General features: G+C 39.8%; 1 protein-coding gene across 4 annotated transcripts in view; it reads right to left on the reverse strand.

Moving 5' to 3' along the window:
* MTHFD1L (methylenetetrahydrofolate dehydrogenase (NADP+ dependent) 1 like) overlaps positions 1–26,865 on the reverse strand; it is a 145,550-nt gene that overhangs the window by 69,468 nt on the left and 49,217 nt on the right. For 3 of the 4 annotated variants that reach the window (XM_074537764.1, XM_026794156.2, XM_026794155.2), the window contains 2 exons: positions 23,735–23,803; positions 16,363–16,474 (listed from right to left, as the gene is read on the reverse strand). In XM_074537764.1, coding sequence (XP_074393865.1) covers positions 16,363–16,474; positions 23,735–23,803 — 181 coding nt within the window. The remainder of the gene's footprint in view (positions 1–16,362; positions 16,475–23,734; positions 23,804–26,865) is intronic. The other variant, XM_026794154.2, reaches the window with a different exon arrangement.

The following is a 26,865-nucleotide window of genomic DNA, read 5'->3' on the forward strand; positions in this document are numbered from 1 at the left end:
TCTAGAGATCATTTATGTGACATTCACTTCACCCACTCTTGCTACCAAAATCATCAGTAAACCATAGTTTTCTTTCAGAGCAATAACCCAAAAGATCAAAATTAGTTAAGTGGAAAATGGGGAAGGAGAAGCCCATAGGGGTGAAATTGGGCAATAGAGAGAAGTCTGTTGGGTGGTGCAAAGTCAGAACAAACTCTCTTCACTGGAGTCTTTAATTCTATTTCAGGGTTCAGGCAAATGAACAAATCACTCTCACGGTTTTGTTTCTTGTTTATAATTATCACAACCTCCTTTATGTAATTACTGCTTTATCAAGGACATCTGGGAATCACCTACATGTGACATTAGCTTAAATAGACAGTGTCATGTGTTAAGCAGCTAATCAAACTTCACCATCATTCTTCATACAAAATCTAATTTTTCTCCATCTAAAAATACATCTATCTTCATAAAGCTGCATAAAGTGGTTCCACATTACTCTTACATTGATATAGTGCTTAAAAGCCTTACAGAAAGTGATGTTTGGAATATTTTTCAAAAAGCTATTTCACCCACAATTGAACTTGATGCTTATTGAGGGTAATTTCTAGTGAAAGTATCTTTTCCCTAGTCAGCCCTTTGTATCAAGAAATCAATGTCAAAATAAAGCATTTGTACTATAAAGGGCCAAGTCAGATGCACACATATGAGGCAAAGTTGAGGACGAGTTGTGAGCCTGGATTCCTGAACAATGTAAAAGGAAATGGAAACTCTGAGCTGCAAGTTGCCATTTACTCCCCACATGTAAACATATCTGTTCTAGTGCAGCTGTCTGCTGGTAAACTCAGGAAAGGAAGAGCTCAAAGTCACAGAAGCACATGAACTGTGAACCTGGAGCAGGAGATATGCTAGCTATGAAATACTGATATGTTCTTTTTTAAGTGAAAAATACCAAGGTGTGCTAACGCCAAAATAAACCAGGATGATCAGTGATTTCTCGAACAGGATATTGTATTTTTGTTAGTATAGCTAGGGATGAATAACCAGATGTTTGCCCATTCTGACTCTAGCAATTATTTGATGTGAACTTCCATTATTATGACTGATTTTGGAATGTAACAAATACTTTCTTCTCCCCCTCCCCACCCCCCCAACAGAGGGAGTTTTCCTGTTCATTTTTCTTTCCGCGCATTCTCAGATGTCATGGAACACAGGAACTCTCTGCTACCACTGCTGGACACAAAGTCCAGCACAAAACTACACATGAATATGTCAAGTCTGAACATTTTCCATGCCATAAAGAAAATATTTTGCACTGCTTGTTAAAATTTTATGTTGTTGTTGTGAAGTCTAGAAGAAAAGGTAATAGGAAAAATATTTACCCCTAAGTTTAACAGACCATAAGCTAATTGGATGTAATCTGTACTTTCCATCTTTTGCTAAAGAAAGATGCCAGGGCAGTATTTGCCCTGCTGACATCAGGGCACTGGAGGTTTCTGATTGTTGACACCCAATCCATGCTTTTGACTGAACCAGCAGATATGGCAATTCATTTTGCCTTCCTTCAAAGGAGACTTATTATCTCCTTTGGCTGAGCCTCAGGCCTCGGCTAACAGTCACTGCCTGCTGGCAGCAAGGGCTGCATAGGAAACTTGGCTCCCAGGAATACACTTAATTTAAGTGCTGGTTCCCTTGGGACTCCATAACAAGCTGTTTCAATCTTTTCCTCAGAAACATTTATTTTTCCATAAGAAAGTAATTTTACCATTGAAATGCAGAGCAGCTTTAAATAAGAAACTAAAGGTTACCTCATAACCTCTCACAGTTACTCACTTTTAATATCATTTGCTGTTAACTTTCCAAGAGCATCCTATACATTAAACAAAAGAATAATCACAATGATTCATACAGATCATTCCCAGACTATATACAAAAAATAAGTACAGAAAATTCATTTATTTATTCCCAGCCAGACAGGTGAAGAAAACTTTTAAATCTCAATCCTCTGACAATTAAGGATACAATTCCTTTTTGTGGGTGTTAAAGGCCTGTTTATGTATGTATGCTGCAGATGTTGGACTTTAAATTCAGGGTGGGAATCAAACTGAAAACTCCAGGAGCTGGCAGGAGTAGCACTGTGTGACAGAAAGCATGCTCTGCACATCTCCACAGCTCTGCTTGCTTCCCTGTCTTGAAAATGTGCAGAAGTGCAACTGCAGTGATTCCTGCCTCCAAACCACCAATTTAGGGCATGGTTTTACACCGTGGCTGAACCAAATGAGCACCCTGACTTGCTGAAAGGGTAATTCTTGTTCATTCTTAAGTCTTCTGCCTTTCTCTCCTGCTCTGTCTCTGCTGCCCAGACGTTTTTGGCATCCATTTAATTGGAAGGTGAACTGTAGCAATTCGCTAAACAGAAAGCAAAAACATTCAAAAACACACACACACACACACAAAAGTTGCCAGTTTTTCTACTGGGCTATCTTTGAATTAGTTGAAGTAAGACCAGACAAGTATCTGAACATGTTCAAACAAGCAGCAGAAGCAAGGGAAGGAAGGAAGATACATTTCAGCAGTGGAAAACTTAATTCTTCCCTAGCCACCTTGTCAAACCATATTCCGATACTTTGAATGTAAATTTGACATTTTCTTGCAGCTCACTATAGTAATGAGCTCATTATTTAAATTTATTACTAGAGATTAAAAACAGAAGATGTCTTACAAGTCACAAATGATTCAGTCTAATAGAAACTAAGTGAGCTGAATGTGGATTCATGAGCTACACATTTCTTTGAATCGCTCTGCTAAGCCTGCTGGGTTTTACAGTCACTTTCTCTTAATTTCTGTGTCCTATAGTCATGTAAAAGTGTGTAACTCTTAGGCTAAGTATCATGAACTACAATGCATAGCTGAATACACAAACCAAATATACACAGTCCCCCTCCTCTTCAGTAACCTCCTTCTGTTACAACATTAACCAGAAAAATTCAAACAAAAGAACAGTGAATTTCAGGTTGCATCCTTTCATCATTCATAGCACGTTTTCTTTGAGGTAACAGAGTAACATTTGCTCATAAGACAGATGACCACGTTTGGAGCACAATTAATGGCACAGGAATAAGGCAATTACATTACATACTTTAAAGATCACCATGGTCTTTGGCAAAAGAATTATTAGTCTTCTGGTAATTACAAAATTAAAACCTCACCACCTCTCTATTTAGAGTTGTGTGGAAGGAATAATTAACAGCAGCACTGATGGCTCTTCATTTAAGAGCATTCTTTTACAATTCTGCAAGGAGTACATTAACTTATGGTATACACAGTGTTTCCCTAAGGGCTTAAAATAAATTTCATCACACTTAAACCATGTTACTCAATGCATATCTCACTACCAGACTTTCGTTTGCTTCCACTTTTAAAAGATCCAGTTGGCTGAAGCACCTTTCATCAGAGTGAAACTGCTTTCTGTTGAGCTCTCAGGTTTTGGGTCCTTCTACACTCCCCTTAAAAAAGCTACTGAAAATGGACTTTGAACATGCTTTGAGAATTCATGTTACAAGCATCTGGAAAACACTAACTTCAAGGGGCAGGCAGAGAGCCTGAAAATTTCTTCCCTGGAAAAGTTCTAAGCATTTCATCAAATGGTCATGAAGCAAAGCATGCTTTAGCACCAATATTGTACTGTTTTGTGAAAAAGAAAATAAGGGATGCAAAGAACCCTCTTCTTGAGACAAACCACGATTTCAGCACATGCCCTGGAAGAAGACATACTTTCTGAAGGGCAGCAGAAACACAACCGGGCAATGAGTGATGATACAGGTCGTGATGAGGAACACAGAATTTTTGCAGCCAGACAAGCAGCCATCAGAACCTCTCAAAACTCTGAGACAAAATCCATTTAGGCAGCATCTCCCACCACTTGCTGGGCTGTGGGTGCCAGGAAATCCCTCTGCCAGCCGCCCTCGCCCTCATCACAGAACAAAAGCATCCGTGTACAGGCAGCGCAGGAGCGGCGGCGAGTGCCACACAACAAAGGGCCGCTGAATCGCGATGATCAATGCTGCTGTCGCTGGCGCAGTCACCCGGGGCACGGCAGGCACGGAGCCATCCATCACCGCCCCGAGAGCCCACCCCGCAGTGCACGCAGCCATCGCCCCGGGCAGGACCCCCCGACTCTGCGCACACTTGGAGAAGCATTCTGCACTCCGCACTTACACAATCCGGGAAGCACTTATCACACACTATGATAATCATTTTGACTGTCTTTTCTGTGTACCCGTGTAGTGCATCCCTCTCCCGGAAAGACAAACAGGTTCTGGTTTTACTTCATCCCACTTAAGTCTCCGCTAGGAGACAGAATGCCTTCCTCGCATGGTTGGCCTGGAGAGGACACCAACAACACTCTTGACAGCACAACTACATCTTTTAGAAATTCATGGGAAAGGGCATCTCCTGTTATGTATCCCCAGGAAGAAGAGTATTATTCCCCTGCTTGAGCAGGTTGTCTTGATGTAAAAATGGCCTAGCAAAACATCTGACACAGAGGCTGTAAATTAATCTACAAGACCACCCCAAGACCTTTGCTGGAGAGGGGAAATTATTCCACAAAGAGTGCAATATGTGTGTATTAAGCACACACAAACTTTAAGACATCAATAAACAGAAAGATGCTCCATGGAGACAGAAAACACCAGGTACTGACAGTAGTATTTTAGGAGACAGGAAATAATGCCTACTGGTGAGAACGTGCAGCATAAGCCACAGGAGAGCAGAAGAGGGTAAAAGAAGCAAAAGAAGCAGTCAGGTAAAGCCCATGGTGCTGCACAGACTTCATGCAATAGTCACATACATGGAGAAATGCAGCAGAAGCAACTTCAGAAATCATGGAAACTTTTCATGAAAGCTCTCCAGTACTTTTTGCAGGTAGGCGTTAGTTTGGTTGCAATCACCTGCATTTTAAAAATATAATATTCAAAACCGGTATTTGAACCTCTACTCAAAGTATAAGATTGATGATCTGTGTCAAACTTATTAATATATATTTGCTGTTTTCCCTATAATTTTTGGATAAGGAAAAAAAACTCAAACCTGGTTCAAACTGCAGTGGAAAATAATTGTGTCTGTTAAATGATATGATGTCATGTGTAATTTATCTTACAGAAAGAATTACAAGCTGACGAGAGAGATAGTACTAAGGTCACACACCAACAAATCCCATCTTCCTACATGGAATTCCCAATTAAAAAAATGCAGTCAAAATCAAAATCAAACCAAACCATAATTCTGCTGGTTTACATGACAAATCCTTGCAACTGCTCACGGCTAAATCAATTCTTTAATGCCTGTGGTGAATTTATCCACTTAACCACAATCCATGTAATCAGGGCAACAAAATTGCCATTGCAAACTACCCATTACCATTTCTGAAATATTTCTACATTATTAGTTGTGCCTCCTTACTACAGATTATAAATTATTAATTTTTTTTTTCAATTCCTCTTCATAATTGCCCATCATCTTGTCATCTTAGCTACTCTATCATCCTTTAGCCCTCCCCCACATTTTTGTGCTTTCTTGCTCCTGGTGCAGTGAAGACCCCCAAAACATACACTGAATTCCTAATGGGCTTCTGGGCATGCTGAACCTGCAACCCTTGATTTATGAAGCTATTACTCAGTCCCTTGGGAGCTCTGTTTGAGATGCTGTAGATGGAGGCAGCACAGAGATACCGTGTCCTCATGCATGCAAAATATCTGCTTGTCCCTGAAGCTTCATTCCCACTCAGGGCTCGCAGCCAGTGCCAAGCTGAAAATATTTTAGAAGCATGTCCCTTATTCCTGCAGGTAGCAAAGCTGAAGATCTTGAGACTGTCAGCCTCAATAAAGCTGTCAGCATAGAAAGCCAGTAACAAAGGGACCAAAAAATAAGGCCCACCATGTAAAAGACAGGTAGGCCACCCAAAATTTAAAAAAGGCTGTAACCTACATTTTCTCTTATTGTAGCAACCTAACCTGTTTCCTCAATCAAATCAAATTAATTAAACAGCAGCTTTAAAAAACTGCAAAAATTAAATTACAAGGTCAGAGCATTAAACTGACCCTGAGATACCATTCTGGATATTAATCTTTTCTTTTAATATATTATTTTATAGAACCAGACAGCAGCATTTGAACACTTTCAAATATTGTCAGCAGCCGACCTTCAAAAGCACTTTGGCTCTTTGCCAAAACACCACTCTTGCCATTAACAAATCATACTGGCCATACATAACCTAGCATTATTCGCAATCTCATTAACATGTTTAAAAGTGGTTTAGAAACAAATTTACATCCCTAGACATGAATTCTTGAACTTTTCTTTAAAGCTAATCCAATTAGATGATAAAATCAGATATGTAAACAAACATACTTTCTGTTCTCAAAGAGAAATAACTATTTTTCAGTAATTATTTTCTGTTAAAATACCCAGCATACAATAATACATATAGTTTGTTGCTGAAAACTAAAAAATCCCAACAAAACAAGAATTTAAAGTTAGTATATTTTCAGAGAAATCAAAATTTTTCTTTTACATTGTAGTACCATAGTACTTCATTTCTAAGGAAAAAACAAAACATCTGTAAATAAAAATATTTGGAGACCTTAGCATCTGCACTTTTCTTCCAGGAACATCTAAAGACATAATCTTAACCTTTTCCCCAAACCACATTATTTTAATTGGGCTCACAGAGAGGGCAGTACAGAATGAAAAGAAAACATATCAAGGTTCTGATCCTGAATAAGAAAATGTAGCTTTAAATAATGGTTTTTGAAACCCCTGTTAAGAGAGCCCTCAGTGTGCCTGAGCTTATTGAATACTAGAGGAAAACAGAAAATCAACTCTGCAAAATGCAAATTTGTACTAGATGCTATGAAAACTTTGCCTACTATAATTATTGTAATCAGAAATGGAAATACATATATTTATGTCCTTTTCACATTCCATGTTTGTATTGACTTCTCTGGAGCCTTGATGAATTGAGTCACCCATTCTAAAAGTAAATATATGAAATAAATAAACAAACATTGCCCTTTCAATACGTGTGCATTATTAACAACTTTAATTATAAAAGCTTTCAGAAAACAAAACACTTCTGCCTGCAGATTCAGAATGAGTCAGTAAATAAAAAGTAAACACTGGTTTCTCCAACATGATGTAAATATCTGAAGAAAACTAATTCTTACACAAGTTGTGCATAAAAAGAACACTAGGTTTCAGGATCAAAAGGTCAGTAAACCAACCAAACAAAAATCTAATAAAGAGCTAGCATTTTCAACTGATATTAAAAATAAACCATCCACTAAAATTAAAATTCAGCCTTTGAAATGGGACTTGAACTCTTTATGCATACTCTGCCCTGCTGACCCTTGCTAAAGGGCATAAGTCAATATGAAATACTCACAAATGGAGAGAGGATGATGGATTTTCTGCCAAATAACCCTAAGCAAAAGTAACGCTGTTAGCTGGGGAGCCTGCTTTTATTTCCTTTGCCAAGTGATGAATTAAGAGAACTTCCTAGCATACATGATGTTTTACTGCTTGTAATTTTTTTAACCCCCGGTTCTTTTCTTCTTAAAAATAAAAACAATACAACCAGTCGGCAACAAGAGAACAAAAGGAACTGCTTCTTATGTGTTGGGAGTATTAAAACTAGGTAAGATTGCTAACTTGGAGAGGGAAGGGAAAATGAACAGAAGTTGCAATGTCATCAGTTTCTACTCACTAGAATGGTATTTTATTTCTCAGGAACTGGGCAGTGCCTCTACTTTCTGAATGAATGACAGATCCTTCCCATCTATTTTTACCTCTGGGTAACTATCCTGAGACTGAGAATAATGGATAGCCCTTAACAGTTGTACACGCCATTTAGTTTATGAATATCACTGCCAGAGGAAAGAGCTGTGTTAATCTCTAACATGTTGCAGAAGAGGTCAGCATACAGGACATTAAAATACCATGTCAGCTTGTAAGAAAATTCCTGATGCATGTTTAAGTACTGGCAGCTGCCCTGGCTCTACAAAAGCCCTGTTACCCTAAAGTTCCTGTTACAGCAGTGCTTGTCATCTCCCCTTTTGCTATGGCGAGACAGTTTTTGCCCCCAAGAAAGTTCATAAACTGGAAGACACGTTGAGAAGAATAGGATTACATGTGCAGCCACAGAGGCTGAAATTACTTGCTTAAGGCCAGAAAGCCAGTGAAGGATGGAGGTGGGAATAAGATGTATGGCTCCTGTCAGGCACTGCAGTGCCACAGACCAGGAGGTCTCCAGCAGAGACTGTGCTGCTGGTGGCAAGCAATGGGCTCGGCAGCTTTGTCTCCTTGTCTTTCACTGGGCCACAAAGAGTAGACAGGACAGGTTTTCTCATGGCATCAGCTCCTCAGGAGCCAGGCAGAAGGAGCACTTCCTGCCACCCATCATCACAGCAGCACATTCCCCAGGTGTACAGTCCCATCCCCATCTCACTGCATCTCCGTTCTGCTCTGAAAAACCATACGAAGGGAAGAAAACATGGAATTCGCAAATAAGCTACACACATCCAGTTCTCTGCTTGTTTGTGACCCAGCCAGCTCAGTGGCGGTGTGGCACTTCATTCAGCACACAGCCAACACACTGTGAGAAAACCATTTAATTCCTTTTCCAGTGAGGCACAGAGCAGCATCCATCCACCCAGAAACAACAAAAACCCCATTGAAAATAACTGTGAGAAGGCCACACTATCTCTTAATTATTTTCTGTCATGTAGCCATTAAAATTTCTTTCTTCATACTGAAATCACCCATTAATTCAAAATTCTCTAAATGTACAAATTAAAATGCCTGGTCTCTCACATGACATCTGGCATGAGAACAGTGGTAACTCCTGGTCACTAGGAGGAAAGGCAATCAAATAAACAGCTTTGCTATCCTGCAGGGTTAACTTCTTGAGTAGAAGATAATGTCATTATTAATTACATAAGCTCTAAAAGAGAGGAAAAGACAAAGCGAGCTGCTATGCTAGGGAACAAGTGTCAGAACCTGCAAAGGAAATGCAAACAAATTACAAGGGTCTTCAGCCCCACCAATTAAAACAGAGAAGCTAATGATGTGAGGATACTGTAATATATTACAAATGGAATTAAAAAACCAAAATACACAAGAGCTGAATGCACTTCTCTTAATAAACTTTTTATCAGAATTTTCCAAATCCTGGAAGAAGAAGAAAATACAAACCACAATGCTTGTATTAATTAAGTTCCTTTTCTTTTGGTGCCTCATGCCTAAAAAGTATCAAAATCTATCTTCAAGTAATGGGGGAAAGTGTGAGTGACTACAGACATGATGGTTTTCTAACAGATTTTACAGAAGAGAATAACTTTAAAAAAACTGAAATAAATAAGAAATATAACCTTTGTCTACCAAAGGGAGGCCATGCCAGATTAAAAGTTTCTCCAGTGATGAAAATACAACAAAATCTCATCAATGATGATGAACAAAAGCACCAGTTACAGCAATACATACATGGGAGTCTGTTAACTAGCCTAGAGGAACATTACTCCATGATTAAGCGGAGAATAGGCAGCCACCACATGAGAACTGTGGGACAGGAGAGAGGACCACCCCCAGGGATCCCATTTAATACTTGTTAAACCACGTCCACAGAAAGACTGAGCAACACTGATGGAGTTTATTGGCAACAGCAAAGCTTGAAAAGGTATCACATGGGAAAAGGTTTTGTGGATTTACAAAGAAGAGAAACAGAATGAAAACTATTTGCAGTAAAGAGTTACTACCTTTGGAGAAAAGTGACAAAAATCTGACCTATGATTTGGGAACTTCATACTTGCAAACATCAGGGAGGAGTCTGGGAACCTAGCAGTATGGAGTCAATCACAGTCATGTATGGAAAATGTGTGCTTGAATAGTTAGAGTCAGTATTACTGAAAATTATCACTTGAGAAAGAGAGGACTAAGCTGCAACACAGTATTACAAAAAACAGATCAAATGAGTCCCAACTGGCTATGGCAAGAGTTAAAAATCCTAGCTGGTTTCAAACTGGAGCTAAGTCAGTTTATGAAGGAGACCACTTGATATGCTTGTCAGATAAAGCAGAGAACTCAGCTAAAAGGCCGATGATTTATAATCACATGTTATTTTATTCCTGTAAATTGCCCCTTGCAATTCTGGATACAAACAGCAGATTTGGGAACAAACATTTACAAATATGCTTTGCAGCAAGGAAAGACTAAGTGAATTTCCAACATGTTTTTTAGTTTCTGGTTTTTTTTTTTTTTTTTTAATGAAGAAGGTAAAATCTCACTATAAGACAGTCCATAATTTAGGAGGCTTTGTCTTCGAAATACCACCTCCCTGCCTGGGAAAAACATAACTTATTTATGCCAAGTGTGATATTTGTCAGACATAATTCAATAGTTCATGATCAATACCAACTTTCAGTTTTTAGTTCAGCTTTGCATAATTTATAGCATTTCAAATTAATTCAGTGCTGAAATACAGTGATATATGATAATGAAGTCAATGCTAGGATGCTTCCTTATGCACAAAAACATTCAGGACAGCTCTCTTCTACTCAACCTCTCTCCTGAAAAGCTTTATATTGCAATGCATGATAAAGAGCAGAAGAAAAAATTTATAGAAATCTGCAGTGACAAGGTAGAGTCAGAACTTTCTCAAGGACTCCAAACACATAAAAATATACGAAAATATCTGCTTCTCATTTCACATGATAATTAATAAATTATTTCAAGACTGTTTAAAGCACTAAAGCACAAATAGATAGTAATTTAAATCATTGTCACCTGATGTCCACTTGCAGCAAGCTACAAGCAAGCATGATTTGCATCTGGATTATTTGTGACAAGGCAGTAAGTAAGCTCAGCACCCAGGAACTCTGACTTCATGCCAGTGTAAAAACCACATTGCACTACATCTCATTCTGAAGACTTTCCTGCTTACTGGCAAGAAAATTTGCTAAGATTTTAAAAGCATGAAGAAGGAGATGATTTTTTTTGTTCCCACTTTACAGCAAGTGAAAGCAATGGAGTTTACTTTTACCTCAGCAGCTGTGAGGAAAGTAATAAAAAGGGCAGCCTGGATGTGAATGGCCCCACCACTCACAAGTGAAGGGCACAGATTCACGGATCTTCTGGCAGTAATGGCACCTTATTTTGCAGTTTGTGGTACCACTGGGACTTGTATTATTAGACCATGACTTTAAGAGCCTCACAGCAATTCCAGCTAACACAGTATCACCTTCCCTCCCCCTGCCCCACTGTCACAGTTGTGCCCAGCACAGCTGCTCGAGCAGCTGCACTATGAATGGGGTCAGAGAAAATACTGTAAAGTTCTGAACACCCTAATTCTAGTTTGCAGTACACAAACTAGGTCAGAGTAGGCAAGCAACACCTACACTGATAATGCTCTCAACCACCCCATACCATGAAACCTTAGCCTTGCTTTAACACTTTAACAGGAACAGCCACATTGTTCAGAGAGCAACATCCTGGAATGCAATCACACTAAATTTTGGGGTTTTTTGTGAAAGAAAGAGTGAAGAAGTCAGAGATTAAATAATGCAAGCTAGAAAGATGTTGGGCAGATTCTTAAAAATTAAAGCTTTCTGGAGGGTCACTGCATGGAATCCCCTTCTAATGATATCAAGCAAAAAAAATATTAAAAATAAATCCTTGAACTTGACATTTAAATGTAATAATATCACATTACTAGTGGCGCCAAGAGAAGTTTAGCCAAAGTATTTGGGCTTTATTTCCTTTTTTGGAAAAATAGTACACAAAAAAATGAAGTGTCTTATGACATTAAAAAAAATCTACTGAAGATTATTCACTTAGTGTAATAAACACATACAGTTTTTATAAGGTGCTTTATAAACTTGTTAAACAATGTCTGCTCTGAGAGTATGTAAAATGGATCGCCTTTGAAATAAAACTTCGTATGTACTGAGATACAACAGCTAGCATCATTAGCTTACTCTAACCAACAGAGTACCAACACAATAAAAAGAGTCAATTACTTGGCTTATAAAAATTTACTGTGTCTACAAATTCTTTCCAATTACATCAAGTGTACCAACTATAGAAAGGAATAGAAAGTGGACTTTTCTTAAGTCAGCAACAGTTTGCAATAATTCCCCTCTTGTCACCTGATAAAAAAACAGCAGGACAAGGTTGCCCAGCACAGCATGCTCTCAGCATCAAAGGTGATGTGCTTATCGAGAGTAGCAAAGAAAACAATCGACAACCATAAAGTCCAAACCAGAAAAACAAACTTGAGAAGAACTTTGCTTTAGGATTCCAAGGATCTACTCATGCTTCGCTTGTCTTCTGATTTACAATAAACCCTCTCTTCAGCTGAACACAAAGGGATGAAAGAGATGGACAGGGCGATCTGTTGAGTTGCATAGTTCAATAACGTCTGACAGCTCAGGACAAGCCCCGAGTTCAGAGAGCCACAAACCCTACAGTTTGTAGGGTGTGATGATCGGTACATTCACTGTGCCTCAGGGTGGGTGCTCCCCATGCAGGAATTGCCTGCAGCCCTCCTCAGTGGGCCACTCCTGCTCTCAGCAGGGCCAGGGCGAGTGGTGCTATGCAGCAGGGAAACACCAAGAGGCTGAGAGGACAAACAAGCGCAAACCGGGCAGTGGCAGCTACAGCATCACACCTAAAGTTCAGGAACAAAATGCATACCAAGAACACTAAATTACAGCAAAAAGGCTGAATTATTGGTACACAGCAACAAGGCTCAGGAAAGAGAGAAAAGGAAAAGATGAGCTAAAAGGCTTAAGCTATTTAAACCTAATGAAGACCTGTGATTCACTTGGATAGCTGAAACTGAAGCAGGGAATGCCTTCAGTTAAGGAGAGTTCACAACAGGACTCAATGGTTAAACTTCATTTATATTTTCTTTAAAGCAGACTGCCTACATCACTGTTACCCGACACTACTCAAAAGGCACAGCACGATGCCATTCCAGCTGAAAGGCAAGCAGCGAAATGGGCAATGCAGGGTAGAGAGAAAAAATAAGGTTTAAAAATAAATTTTAAAAGAACACTTTGAGAGTGTTTCTTTTTTTTCTTTTTTTTCTTTTTTTAAATTTTTTTTCCCTTGGCCATAGCACACGGTCACACAAGTAATTGGATCTTCACAACAGATTGGTTTCTCACTGCTGGCTGTCCCAGCTCACCCTCTCCTGCACCAGCTCTGGTGTTTTTGTGACTCTGGGCTGAACTGCTTCTGTGTTAAGTCAGCAGAAAACTAAGCCAACAAAAAAAGCAATAGGTTTCTCCTGGGATGTCATGCAAAAACAGTTGAGCACAGGCTGAGAAAGGAGACAGGCTTAGCTGCCCTGGCAATGCAGGCTCAGTCTGGTCAGCTAGTGCATCCACAGTAGCTTTACTGGCACTTGAAAGCTCCAAATGAGGCTTTAATACTATAAATATTTATTCCAGCAAAAACACCATCTTATGTGGCATTATCTCATCTTCCCCCTGTCACACAAAGCTGTTTGCCCAGACACTGTCTGTTGAGGGGGAAGGAAAGGCTTTTTTTTGTTGTAGTTGTTTTCAGTCGAGACCAAGTGTCCAGCTGAGCTTGTCAGGTGGCTCTGGGAACAGGTGTGCTGGTGAAACAGGGGCTGCAAGGGACTGGAAACAGGCAGCTGCAGGAAGGAGGGAGCTCAAACCAGGACAGAGAGTTAAAAAAGTCTGTGTTTGTAAAACTGTGTTGCAAATTCAAGCCATGCTATTCTCCTCAGTACTGTCCACACACTTAACAGGAAATTCTGCTCTAAAATAAATGTGGTGTAAGTGAAAAAAGAAAAGAATTACAAGAAATAGACATAAACACTAAATATATAAAACAAATATATGAATTATATATTTTCTCTATCATCATCCCATCTCACAGTGAGTGAGCTAACGTATGTACATTCAGATATTGATTCTACTATTCAGGAAAGTAATTTAATTGCAGAATATGTCACAGATTTCTAATGTTCCCGCTTTGGATGCAGCTGAGAGTAATCTCATAGCCTGTGGTCCCTCAAATGTCTCTCCCCGCCACATGGCTCTGCAAGATACTTTACTCTTAGCACCTTTTGAGTTCTTTCCTCAGCTTATATAACTAAGCGACATGGCAGGGCTGTAATCACTCATACAAGATTTAATGAGTGCCAGAGCTAATACATGAGAACACTCCCAAAAGAGAAATGTGGAACAGCAAAAACTTCTACTTTTAGCAGGAGTGAATGAACTTACTCAGCTACTTCCCTAACTGCAGCATAGCTGTCCTGCACCCTGGCTGTCTGAATTAACTAGAGGATCAGCTTTCCCCTTGGAATTTCAATGGCCACAGAAAGCTCAGGCAAACTCCTGTGAGCAGGAATGCAGTGGAGTTTCTTGCTGCCTGCTTTGCTGTGCAGATTCACAAGGCACTGGGCCCTCCATCTGTATGGATGCCACCTCAGTGTGGACTGGTGAGCACTTTGGAGCTGTCATTTAGATTTCAGTTGTGTAGGGTAGGACAGGACAGTATTTAACAAACCAGTGTTGTCTCTGCCCAAGCACTCTGACTAGTTACCAGAAAAAAAGTAATTTTTTAAACCATAAAGCTTATGGTAATTACAACCATTAGAACAAATATTTACACTTGTGACTACCTGAAAAGTTTATTTAAGTAGGCCGCTCTAAAACTATTGCTTTTAATAATCTAACAAAGGACTACAAATCATGCTGAAGTTCCTGGCTCTGCAGAGCAAAGGCAGTCTTATTCTGAAGCCAGTTTCATGGGGATTTGTGTTCTGTGGAATAGAATCTGAACAAGAGCCCTTAGCTGGCAACACACAAAGGTTTTCCTATATTGAAGCTACGCTGCTTTGTCTCCCAGCAGAGAAACTGGAGCCAAAGACACACAAAGCAGAAAAGAGCGTTAAAGACAAACAGGTGGATAAGACTGAAAAAAGCACAAGAAATGCAAGGATTTGCTCTCTGTGCCTGAGGGACACACTTAATGGAAGGGAATCCAAATCGAAGGCAATACATTTTGGACTCTGAAACCTGGATCAAGACTCAAGACTGTTGCCAGCATCCCTTCATTCAGTTAACACACAACTGACTCCTCACTTGAAAAGGCTGCACACTGCAGAAACAAAGTCATTTCACGTGGCTTATGAAAAATGTTAGCTACCCTAAATTCGTTTGCTCTTCATTCCACAAAGCCATGTAACAATGAACATGGCCCAATGAAACAGGAATTCAACTATCATTAAATAAATGCATTCAGAATGCAAGACGCACTTCTTTGAATGGATGTTTGATTAACAGAGGGAAAAAAACAGACCTTTAAGATGCACAACACTGTAAAAAACAATCCTTTCCTGTATGTAGGTATGACATAAGCATATACATGTATGTTTCTCTACTAGTTTAAGGGGGCTAGCATAATAAACCTCATTTTTCACATTGCTGCATCTTTTCAAGGGCATTGTTCCACAAGTACTCAAACTTCAGCTTTAGGATTAAGGTAATCCAACCTGGGTGTTCAGGACTCAGAAAAGAATGGCTGCAGCAGTGCAAAGGCATCACCAGTGAAGGGGCTGCAATGCCCCTTTTATTTAATTAATTCTAAGGTTTAAACACTCACAACAATTTTTATAAAAGCTAGTTCATTGTTCAGCCATGAGTTTATTTTGCCTGCAACTGTAAGCTCTGTGTGTCTATTGTTGCTTGTGAAGGCTGAATTCCTCTATAAAAAGAGTCAGCACACTCAAATGCTTTCATGGGAACATAAGGGCCTCACGGTGAGGTCTGACAATGCAGCTGGACCAACCCAATGGCTCACAGCCACATAATTCTCACAAAATGTGAGAATTAATATTTTCTCTACCTTGCCTCTGAACTGGCTCAGGGGCACCTGACCTCTGATTTGGCTGAGTTTACTGAACTGGTAGAAAAATAATTCATCAGGAAAAAAAGAGTGGTTTCTGTTGGCTTATCAAGTGAGGCCAGATGAATGCTAATAGAATGAACAACAGGACATATCTTTAAATGCAATCCAGTCATTTGACTGGCTCAGCCACCTTGTGCAGTGAACAGGTCACCTGTGAGTCAAACATGGTGACAGGACCATGGTGACAGGACTTGAGACAAAAGGCAGAGTAAGAGAAGAAGTGCTTTTGTCTTATTACACATTCACTTTAAGATTATTTTATACTGATATTAATAATGAAGTAGTGTTCTTACCATTAATTGCTACTTTTTTCCATTCGTTTGCATCATTGTCAATTTGCTAATAGATCGTAATACAATAAACTGAATATTTACTTACCTACAAATCCTTTCTCTCCAACTAATTTAAGAGCAATTTTATCTGCCAAAACAGAAGAATTTCCATGTGCAATGTTAGCAAAAGGTCCAGCGTGAACAAATACTGGTGTTCCCTGGGTGATAAAACAAAAAAATTTAGGTAAGTAATTCAATGTATAGACACCATGGTTTAACCCCAGCCAGTAACTCAGCCCCACACAGCTGATTACTCACTCCTCTATCAGTGGGATGGGTGAGCAAATCAGAAGGGTTAAAGTCAGAATACTCCTGGCTTGAGATAAAGCCAATTTAATAGGTAAAGAAAAGACTGCACACACACGACCAAAGCAAAATAAGGAATTCATTCCTGCTTCCCATGGGCAGGCAGGTGTTCAGCCCAGGAAAACATGTGTAATCATATGTAATTTGTTACTTGGAAAGACAAATGCCATCACTCCAAATGCCCCCCCTTCCTCCTTCTTCCCACAGCTTTGTATGCTCAGCACGATGCCACATGGTTGGGAATACCCAATTGGGGTCAGCTGTGTACAACTGTGTCCCCTCCCAATGTCTTGCCTACCCCACAGCCTGCTTGCTGGTGGGGTGAGAGGCAGAAAAGGCCTTGACTCTGTGCAAGCCCTGCTCAGCAATTACAGAAACATTCCTGTGTTACCAACAAATGCCAAGTGATGGCATTTATCTCCAGCACAAATCCAAAACACAGCCCTGGACTAGCTGATGTGAAGATAACTAACCCTATCCCAGGCCAAACCAGCACATTATGTAAGAAACTCAATAATTTTTCAGACTTATCAAAGTCACAAATAAATCAAAGCACATATAGCAAGGAAATGCTATTAGACAACTTAGGGGAACATGTCAGGTGCTTGAGACCTCATTTGCCTGTTTCATTCCTAGAAAGGTAATAAACAGTAGTGCAAACCTACATAACTTCCTCATCCTACCTTGTACTAGTTCATGTTTTATATTTCCACAGCTGTAATACTGTGGTGTGCTATTGTGGCACAATCCTGTTAGAAGCACTAAATGCAGCACTGCAGACACCCAGGGAAGAGCCCAGCTCCAGCCCTGTGTGCTCCTGTTTTCCTCACTGGCTGCAGCAGCCATTCCTGTGCTGGCAGGGGAGCCAGCAGAAGCTATGAGGGACCAGAGTCAAGGGTGAGAGGGAAATGGCAAGGGATGTGCCGAGGTGCAGTGGGGATACTGACACAATGGAAAACACATTCACTGCTGCTGGAAGCCCAGGTCCTGCACTAAACATACAGGGAAAATTGACAGAGCTGATTTTCCCTGTGTAAATACAAATACATGGTGTCTATGTCTAATGGCATACTCCTTGCCTCTCCTTTTTCTCGTTTAGATTGGTTTTCCAATCTAAACGAGAGAAAGGAGAGGCGAGGAGCAAGCAAATTAGCTATGTATAGGGAATTTGTGAGGTAGAAAGCAGTTCTCAGTTTCTCTTTTATATTTTTGGCAGGGACCCAAAGGAAAGGAGAAATTAGAAAATAAGCACTCTCAGAAGGGATTAGGATTAGGTGAGATTACATTAACTGCTGTTTTTTATCTCTAAAACAGAATACACAATCAGACAGAAGAATGTCACTTCAGCTGTTCTACTACGAAATACTTAGGCAAACAAATGCCCATTGTTGTGTTTGTGCATCTTAAAGCACCCAGCTGGTTAAAGAAAAGGTAAGCAGACAATTTCACATTATTTCCATTGATGTTCTTCTCACATTCTGTACTAGGAGATAGTGCCAGCCCTCAAAATTTCAGACAACCTACCAGGCAACCTCCTTCAAGTTTTGGCCAGAAACACCAGTTGAGGAGGACAGAGTTCTATGGATCAGCTGCAGGGCACATCTAATAGTGCCCTGAACCACAGCTTGGAAACCATTAACCATAAAATACAAGTTGGTTCTGCCTCCTCCCTTCCCCCAGCCACCAGTAACTTAAGGAAACAACCTACATATGAAAATCTCTATTTCACTGCTGTAATCTAAGTGGTATTTTACAGAAAACATGGACATTTTAGTAATGATGACTAGAAATCATATACAAAAATGATGTATCAACACAAAGCATCTCTTATTATTGTTTCCTTGGAAGTAATAGCATATAATTAATTGTTTTGCTCAGAGGAAAGACAAGCAACTTTTTAGCCACTGCCACATGCACACACATGGGTAGGGGCTGTTCTCCAGGAACAACACAATTAAGCTGCAAGTCAGATAACTGCCTCATACATGTTAGAGTAGAAACAGGAGCCAAAAAAGTAAATGAAGGAGAAATCGTGCCCTGTAACAAGAGAACTGATGTAGATCACTATAATCATAACATAGTGCTTACTATGGGTTAGCTTTTTTTCTTGTTTTCTATCTGCTAATGGACACATACTGCAAAATCAACTGAGATTTTACACAGGTACACAAAAACTTAACATGAACTACAAGTACCTTCAAAGCTTCTTACTTAGGCATCAGACTAATAGATGCCATGCAAAATATGTTATCCCTATCCCAAAGAGCTTGTAACATACAAAATCAAATGCAAACAACTCTCATCAAACTAAGTTGAAGCTTTACTTCTACTTTAATCCAGTATTTGGCATTCAAATAAGTAAGGCCACAAATTTCCAGCTACCAGACTCAGATCCATAAGGCTTTTCCCAATTTGTCTTTTATTACTCAGTAAGACTAATTTTACTCTTCTAACCCCTAATTTCTTGTGGCAAGCAATCACAGGACTGGTCTTATTAGAGCCCAGAGCACACACGGGGCAGATGTGATGCACGGACCCACAGCCACTGGCAGTGACTGGGCAGCCCAGCACACACTGCAGCACCCACGCAAAGAGAGGGGCCAGAAAGGTCTCCTCCCACATTCCCTGTGCTACTGTGCTTCCAAGAGTTCATCCACACAACATGGATAGGAAGGGAATGTGGACTGCAGGGTCCAAAATCCAGAATATTGGAAGTCAAGAGGCTCCCATGACTAACTTGAAATCCAAACATACTACTAAATCACTGGCATAGACAGATGCTCCCCTGAGCTTTGAAATCCACCAGAAGGAAAGGAAGAGCAATTGGAATGTTTTTTAGAAGAGCAATCCTGGAAGTAGACCCTAGGTACTGAAGAGAGTGAACTCCAGCAGGACCTTGGGAGCCTCAGGCACACCTTGGAACAGGGACAACAATGTCTTCTCAGGCCAGCTTTAGTAACTGTGCCAGTCCATCTGTCCCATTTATTTCTGCTACACTCTTAACAAACTATATGGAGAACCCAACAGTGGCACAGGGATACATTCTGCTGACTGCTTTCAGTACAGAAAATATTATTATCCAAGTTTCAGTAAAAGAAAATAAACCCCGAATGTCAATAAATATCTGAAGTTATCTGGCCGCTAGCAGGATGTTTATAATACTTATTACCATTCTTCTCTCATCTTTACTGTGAGTGGCACTTCAAAAGTAACACAACAAACCACCCCAGAGCAGCCAGCCTGCAACTACAAAGGGCTGTCCCATAGAGCAGCTGCTCTGTTACGCATGGTATAAATAAATGCTGAACATTAAGGGATCAGTCGACAAGAGAACAAATCTGTCATGAGGAACATAGATAAACACTATGAAATCATTATGTACATTCCAAACAAAGTAATCTCAATTCTACAGCACTGGATATAAGTAAGCTCCACCAAAGTCTTTGGTTATTGTAGATGGAGTGCCCTGTGTCTCCCATTTTCAGATTTTTACTGTCATTCCTGCATATAAAACACTGTCAATCAGTAACACTTTCAGGCAGAATTTCTGGTGTCAGAGTAGCAGGACTGTGACAGAAAGCAACCCACCAAGAAATCTCTTTAAAAACCAGTAAATTAAACCACACATCAATTCACATATGAAAAAAGCACTGACATAAGTTGCCAGTTCAGTTCCATGCAGGACTGACATTTGGTAATTTTTGATTTATGATCTTCTAAGCCTCTTCTCCAGTGCATGCAGACATCATATAAAGTTGGTGGAAATCTACTGAGCGTGTTGTTCTTCTCCCTTTTCACAGGCCCTTAGAAGCAACTCCTCAGACTGCCATGGCTTAACACAATTGCCATCCACAGGTTTGTGGCCAGACCACAGAGGAGTGCAGCTGCACTGGCTACTTCTATTTGCCTGCTCTCTCTGCAATGGCCCCTTCCAGTCACTGCTATCCACAGTCACCATGACTTACAAATTATGCCAAATCAACTCAGTCATCCAGAACTCCTGCTCTCCCTCATCCAGCAGTCTTTCTGCCATTCTCCAAAGTGATCTGGAAGATCTACTTTGGTGAACAGTTTTGTCCCTAATTGCCAGACAGGTCCATGGCACATTCTGAGCTATATCTGTGTTCTCTGTAATAATATTAATCTGTTTTTTCACCACCTATGTGCTGCAGAATTATTTCTAATTTTTCTGTTGTCAAATTGTGGTGCTGTTGCTAAAGGCCCTTACAGCTTTATGAAGAACTTGTTCTCCCCAAAAGGACTAGGATTATGTTGCCCAATTACTACTGGTAATCTCTTTGGAAACTTAAGATGCTAACTTTTGGATGCTACTTACTAGGTTTATTTCAAGTGCAATGTAGGTTTCATTATCCTCATTTCTGATTTGCAATTCACACATTCATCAGAAAGATGGCATTACTTAGAAGAAATACTACTACATCTACCACCCCAGGGTATACTAGGATAAATCTGGCTTAAAATCTGTCATGCTAGAGGGCTCTAAACTCACAAGTGGAGCACTAGAGTACACTCAAGTGAGCAGGGCACAACATCTTCCTTGTTCCCCTCCTTTTTCTTTTTCAAACTGAAGCTATTAAAAGCACCTCTTATAGTTATTCAGTTGAAGAATTAAAAATAATGAAGAGAGCTCAAGAGCAGCAATAGCACAGGCAGCAGTAGAGTGGGCACTGCATCCCCAGGAAGGCAAACAGTGTCCTGGGATGCATCAGGCACAGCATGGCCAGCCAGGCAAGGGAGGGGATTGTCCTGCTCTGCTCTGGGCTGGGGCAGCCTCACCTCCAGTGCTGGGGGCAGCTCTGGGTGCCACTGTGTAAAAAAAGACATTGAGCCATTAGAGAGTGTCCAAAGGAGGCCATGAGGATGGTGAAGGGCCTTGAAGTGAAGCCATGTGAGGAGTGGCTGAGGTCACTTGGTCTGTTCGGCCTGGACGAGACCGAGGGGAGAGCTCAGTGCAGTTACAGCTTCCTTGTGAGGGGAAGAGAAGGGGCAGGCACTGATCTCTGCTCTGTGGTGACAAGTGACAGGGCCTGAAGCTGAGTCAGGGGAGGTTTATGTTGAGTACTAGGAAAAGGTTCCTCACCCAGAGGGTGGTTGGGCACTGGAACAGGCTCCCCAGGGAAGTGGTCACGGCACCAGGCTGACAGAGCGCAAGAAGTGTTTGTCTCAGGCTCATGATGTGGTTCTTGGGGTTGGTGCTGTGCAGGGCCAGGAGCTGGGCTTGGTGATCCTTGGGGGTCACTTCTAACTCAGCAGGGTCGGTGATTCTACATGAGAGCAATGGCCCAGCCCAGAAGGACCTCAGCCAAAGCACAGCACTAGCTTGGAAAATATTTAGATAAACTGGGGATCTCCATTACTTGGATAGGTAACTCGCATTAGCCTGCAAGCCAGCAAGTATCCAAAGGGTGACAAAAATTCATCTTTAAGACTCAAAGTGGAGGAGTGGAGCATGAAGGAGTCTTCTGAGCTGCTTTGGTTTGGTGTTTTAAAAATAATTTTGTGAGAAGAATTTTGGGGGAAAATGAATCTTTGGGTAATGTGGTCAGGGTCCTGCTAACAAGCAACAGTGTTTGATGAAAGCTGGCAGATGTTTCAGCCATAGCATAGATTAGACTAGAAAAGAATACCACATAAAGGGCAGGAATTTTATTGCATAGAAATGTGAATATAAAGAAGCGCAGGGAAAAAATAAATGCACGCATGTCCCAGAACCAAATGCCTATCGATCAAAAGAATATCTTCTGACATTTATAATTGTCTTTCAGAACACTGCAACAAAACCACAGTATTTTCCAACAGATATGCAAAGTGCAAATAGAGTGACTAAACAGTCAGAATCAAAGCTACCTTGTCACTGGTGCTTAACACACACAATGTTATCTGAGTGGTGATTATAATATTGAGCTCTGGCCATGACATTCTCAATGCTATCTGACCTCCAGTTTCTGGTATTGGATGTTATATTAAAATTATCACACACACACATACATTCTTCAGACAGCCACATGAAAGAACAGGTTTCCTTTGCAGGGGAAAATAATTAAGATGGCTATAATAAAATAACATAGACTTAAATTCTGTTTTCCTAATATCCCCCAAGACTAGGAAGTTGTCCCCATCCAAACTCAAAAGCAAAAATATAGTAGTTATAGCTTCAACATGCTGTAGAAAATGAGACATTTTTATCAACTGATGATTGCACTGGTATCTTTCTGCATTCTTCAACTTTTCATCATATCAAGAGTCATAGTGAAATATTCCAGCTATGTAATTTTGATGGTCAAATGAAAAAATATATATACACTCATTTTTCTCCCAGTGCATTTGTTTTCAAAGCTGCTTCATTATTTTCTCATTTTTCTTTCTCCTTCTCCCCTTGAATGTTGCTCATCAGTTTCCCATCAAAACATCAATACCAGACTGCCCAGGCACGAAGTTAGCTTGCACTAATTCTACATTCTTTAAGCTTTTGGAAGAAAGCTCACTAGGGTAGGTGTAAAACATTCCTCTCATAGCCCATGAAAGCTTCATTTAGTCCATGAAGGCACTGTGGCAAAATAGGGTGGCTGGGAGCCATCTTTTGAAAATGCATAAACAGCTGAAAGGACCCTCCTGTGACTTTGAATAGCACAAACTGTAATACAAATTAGAATGGCCACAGCAAAGCACCTTTTTCCACACAAACTGCTGGGCTGCGGGAATTGTCATGGGAACATAAAAAGAAATACACAAAAAGGACACAAAAAGGACACTTCCCTGTGTGGAGGTGGAAAATAGTAGTAAACCTGCGACTTAGAAGATGACCCTGCCTCCCACTGTGCTCACAAGCAGCTCAACAATGCACTGCAGCTTGTTTGCAACACTAGGCAAAATTATGACTATAGCCAGATCTCAAAAAAGGAAAAACACAACAAAAATATATAAATGCAGATAGAGTTGAATAGTTAAACATAAATGAACGTTTGCTAGAATGCTTTTATGGATCAGACCCTTGGCTTTGAAAGTCAAGCACAGTTGCTGAAGAGAAGCATGATCAGCACAGTATGGAATTTGAAAGTTGGAGAAGGGCAGGCATCATAAGCCATACTTACCTCTAATGTCTGCATTAGTGTGGGCTTAATTGCATCTTTCAACAAAACTGCCAAAGCACCAGTTACTCCCTAAAAGACAAGAGTCCACATTTTAAGTAAGTCAATTCTAAGGTGCAATATTTCCAAGTTATAGTTCAAAAATCCTTACAGTTCAAAGCAGTGCTGCAGTGATGCATAAAGAATTTATTTAAATATTACCTCAAGACTTCTGAAATTCTGCATTTATAGTGCGTCTAAACCAAAAATTATTTCATTTCGAATACACTTAAACGGCAACAAGTAACTTCTTCATCCAATTTCATGGAAAGATCAAAAACAGAATTAAGTGATCAGCATGAGGATGTTCAAGGTAACAACAGATGAAGTGCCAAAGGCCACTGAGACCTGAGAAAGCAAGAAGGCAACAGCTTGCTAAAACTGCCTAAAGAAATGATAGATGTATTTCTTTCCTGACAGAATCTATAGCATAAATCAATAGCTAGCAGAAACAGAAAGAGTATTTTTCAAGACTTGTACAAATATATACACAACAGATACAGGATGAAAGTACCCACAGAGCACAGAGTTTACTAGGGACAGATAAGAAATACATCACAAGATTAAAAGTTAGAGGTGCCTTACTGTGAGATCACAAAAGGAGTTGAGCAAACTCCTGCATTTTGGTTGCAAAAAACTTTACTCCTCCCTAAAAATTCTGTTGAAGTATAAATTTCACACTGACTGACCTTAAAAACCTTAAAATAAATAAAAGTCATAACAACCTCTACACCAAATTTCAATGCTCATTCTAGGGGAAAAAAAAGGCCACAGAGTGTGCACATCATGATCAGATTTTATGCAGAGTGATATCTAGAAACCACTAGCATATGTCCAAATTTATTCTCGTATTACTTTGATTTTGAGATGATGGTTTTCATTTTGAAAGAACTTTAATTTTGAAAAAACCACAGTAGTGTTATAAAGAGTGGCTCATAGACTTGCCAGAGAACACAAAAAAATAAGAATATATTTTTGTATTGAAAAGAAACATGAAAACCAAACAAAAATCCTAGCTGCTGTAAATTGTTTAAAATGAAGATTAAAAAACATGGGTACAATATCCAAGTTGCCTATAAAGAGATGAGCAATAATATTCAAATAAAGAAAAGCAATAGAAATAGTGCCTTTATAATTCCCAACACAGCTTTTGTCAACTAACCCCAAATTTGAGAAATCAAAGTCTGCATGAAAATTTTGATGGCAACAGATAAGATATACAAGTATGTGATGATTAAGTGCAGTATTTTATAAAATACAATTTTCCCCTTTCTGAGCATCACTTCTGAGCACAGACTTCAGAGGAAAATGATGCAGAATATTTGGCCTCAGATAAAACTGAATTGAAACCAAAACTGTAAAACTGGCTTCTACTGATGCATAGCAAGTGTTTCCTTGGAGGACTGTGAAGCAGAGAGAGAGAAGGAAAAGATTTGTCTTTGCACTCTGCATCTCCCACTATTTACAAAACCTAATGGATCCACAAAGATCTAATACGAGAAGCTGATAGGGAAACAGCAGTTTTTCATCTTCTGAATTAGATTGCTGTTTCTTAAGATGTTGATTTTAGAAGCTAGGATTAAAATGCAAGGAAACATAAGCACTCCAGCTCTTTCAAAATGGTGAGACTCTACCACCTCCATAAAAACAGCCTGGTGCTATGTTGTTTACAGACCCAAATACTCTCATTTCTAGAGGAAAAAAAAAAAAAAAAAAAAGCCAAATGCAAAACTTTACATCTGGTCTTTCAAGTGGTCAGCAGCAGGAATAACTACCTGAGCAGCCATGGATCAGGCCTACTGGAAAGAAGACTTGGGGAAAGAAGAAGTGAAAAATAAAATCAGGACACTTCTCCCCCAGCCTCCTCCCCTGCTCCTTCTAGATAATAATGGCTCAAATCCTGTCTCCTTTGTTTTCTGATGTCTTCACCAGTCTGATAAAAACAGTGAAGTAAAAAAACACTTCCTCTGCATTTGAACTTTTTGGGAGATATTAGTTATGCATCATTTCGGAAATACTAGACACACCTTCTGGACACAACAACTCATTTTATCTGAGGCTGAAAGCAAAGAAAAAAGGATGCAAATATTTCAATAGGCATATCTTGTGCCTCCCATGGTTCTTAACCAGGCTTGGTGTCACTAGCAGTCCTTAAAAGCTAAACAAACTTTTTTTAGGTTTTCATACCTGACACAACTGAGAATGAAGTTTTCATTTCTTTGTATATTCAATCCTCCAAGTATCTAATATACAATTCCTACAGCTCACTCCAAGTCCTGGATCTGATTCACAAAGCTCTTTTAGGAATCAGGTTACTATTTTCAATTCAGAACAGGTAAACTTCTTATAAAAGAATTAGAAGCTTTGACACTTGCACACCAATTAAGCTTGTGAGAGCCCAAAGATCATTAGATTTCCACTAACTCACTGTCAGAGGAAAGAAGCAGGGCTCTGAATCAATTGTATACAGATGTTCAACTTTTCTGGGCTCCTTCCTGGAATTGATCACAGGTATTCCTGAAAATAATGCTCCTTCCATCTATCCAGCCGCCATCAGGGCAGGTATGCTCCCCAGGACAGCACAGATCACAGAGCATAAAATAAATTATACACATGACACAGGAAAGGCAAACTTAGATAAAAATCCAAAATACTTTCAAAGCAACTTCCAGTGGAGCAGTCTCTGAAGTCTATCAAGACTGGAAATGAAAGCCAACACCAGATGACAAGGAAAGTGATTGAAAGTAACTACTATGAAATGAATAAAGGCTACACAGACTGAAGGGCAGAGAAAAACCCTTTTCTTTAAAAGGAAAATAATGAAGTACTTGCAACCTCCCTTCAATTGAAACTATAGTCTCTAACAAAATAATAATACTTTCTGTAATTTCAGTCCTGTAACAAAACTAAACCTTAAACCACAATGTGAGAAGAACTGCAACTCCTTTTGTTTGAAGTGAACACTGTACACAATGTTTCTGATCAACCAGAGAACAAAATCTCACTAGCTGACAGATCATTTACATAAGCAAATATGAAGCTATTTATTTTTTTCTTTTGGTCCCAGAATTACTGAAAGCTAACAGTATGGCACA

Source organism: Zonotrichia albicollis, chromosome 3 (genome assembly GCF_047830755.1).
Source record: "Zonotrichia albicollis isolate bZonAlb1 chromosome 3, bZonAlb1.hap1, whole genome shotgun sequence".
In the NCBI taxonomy this organism is placed as follows: Eukaryota; Metazoa; Chordata; class Aves; order Passeriformes; family Passerellidae; genus Zonotrichia; species Zonotrichia albicollis.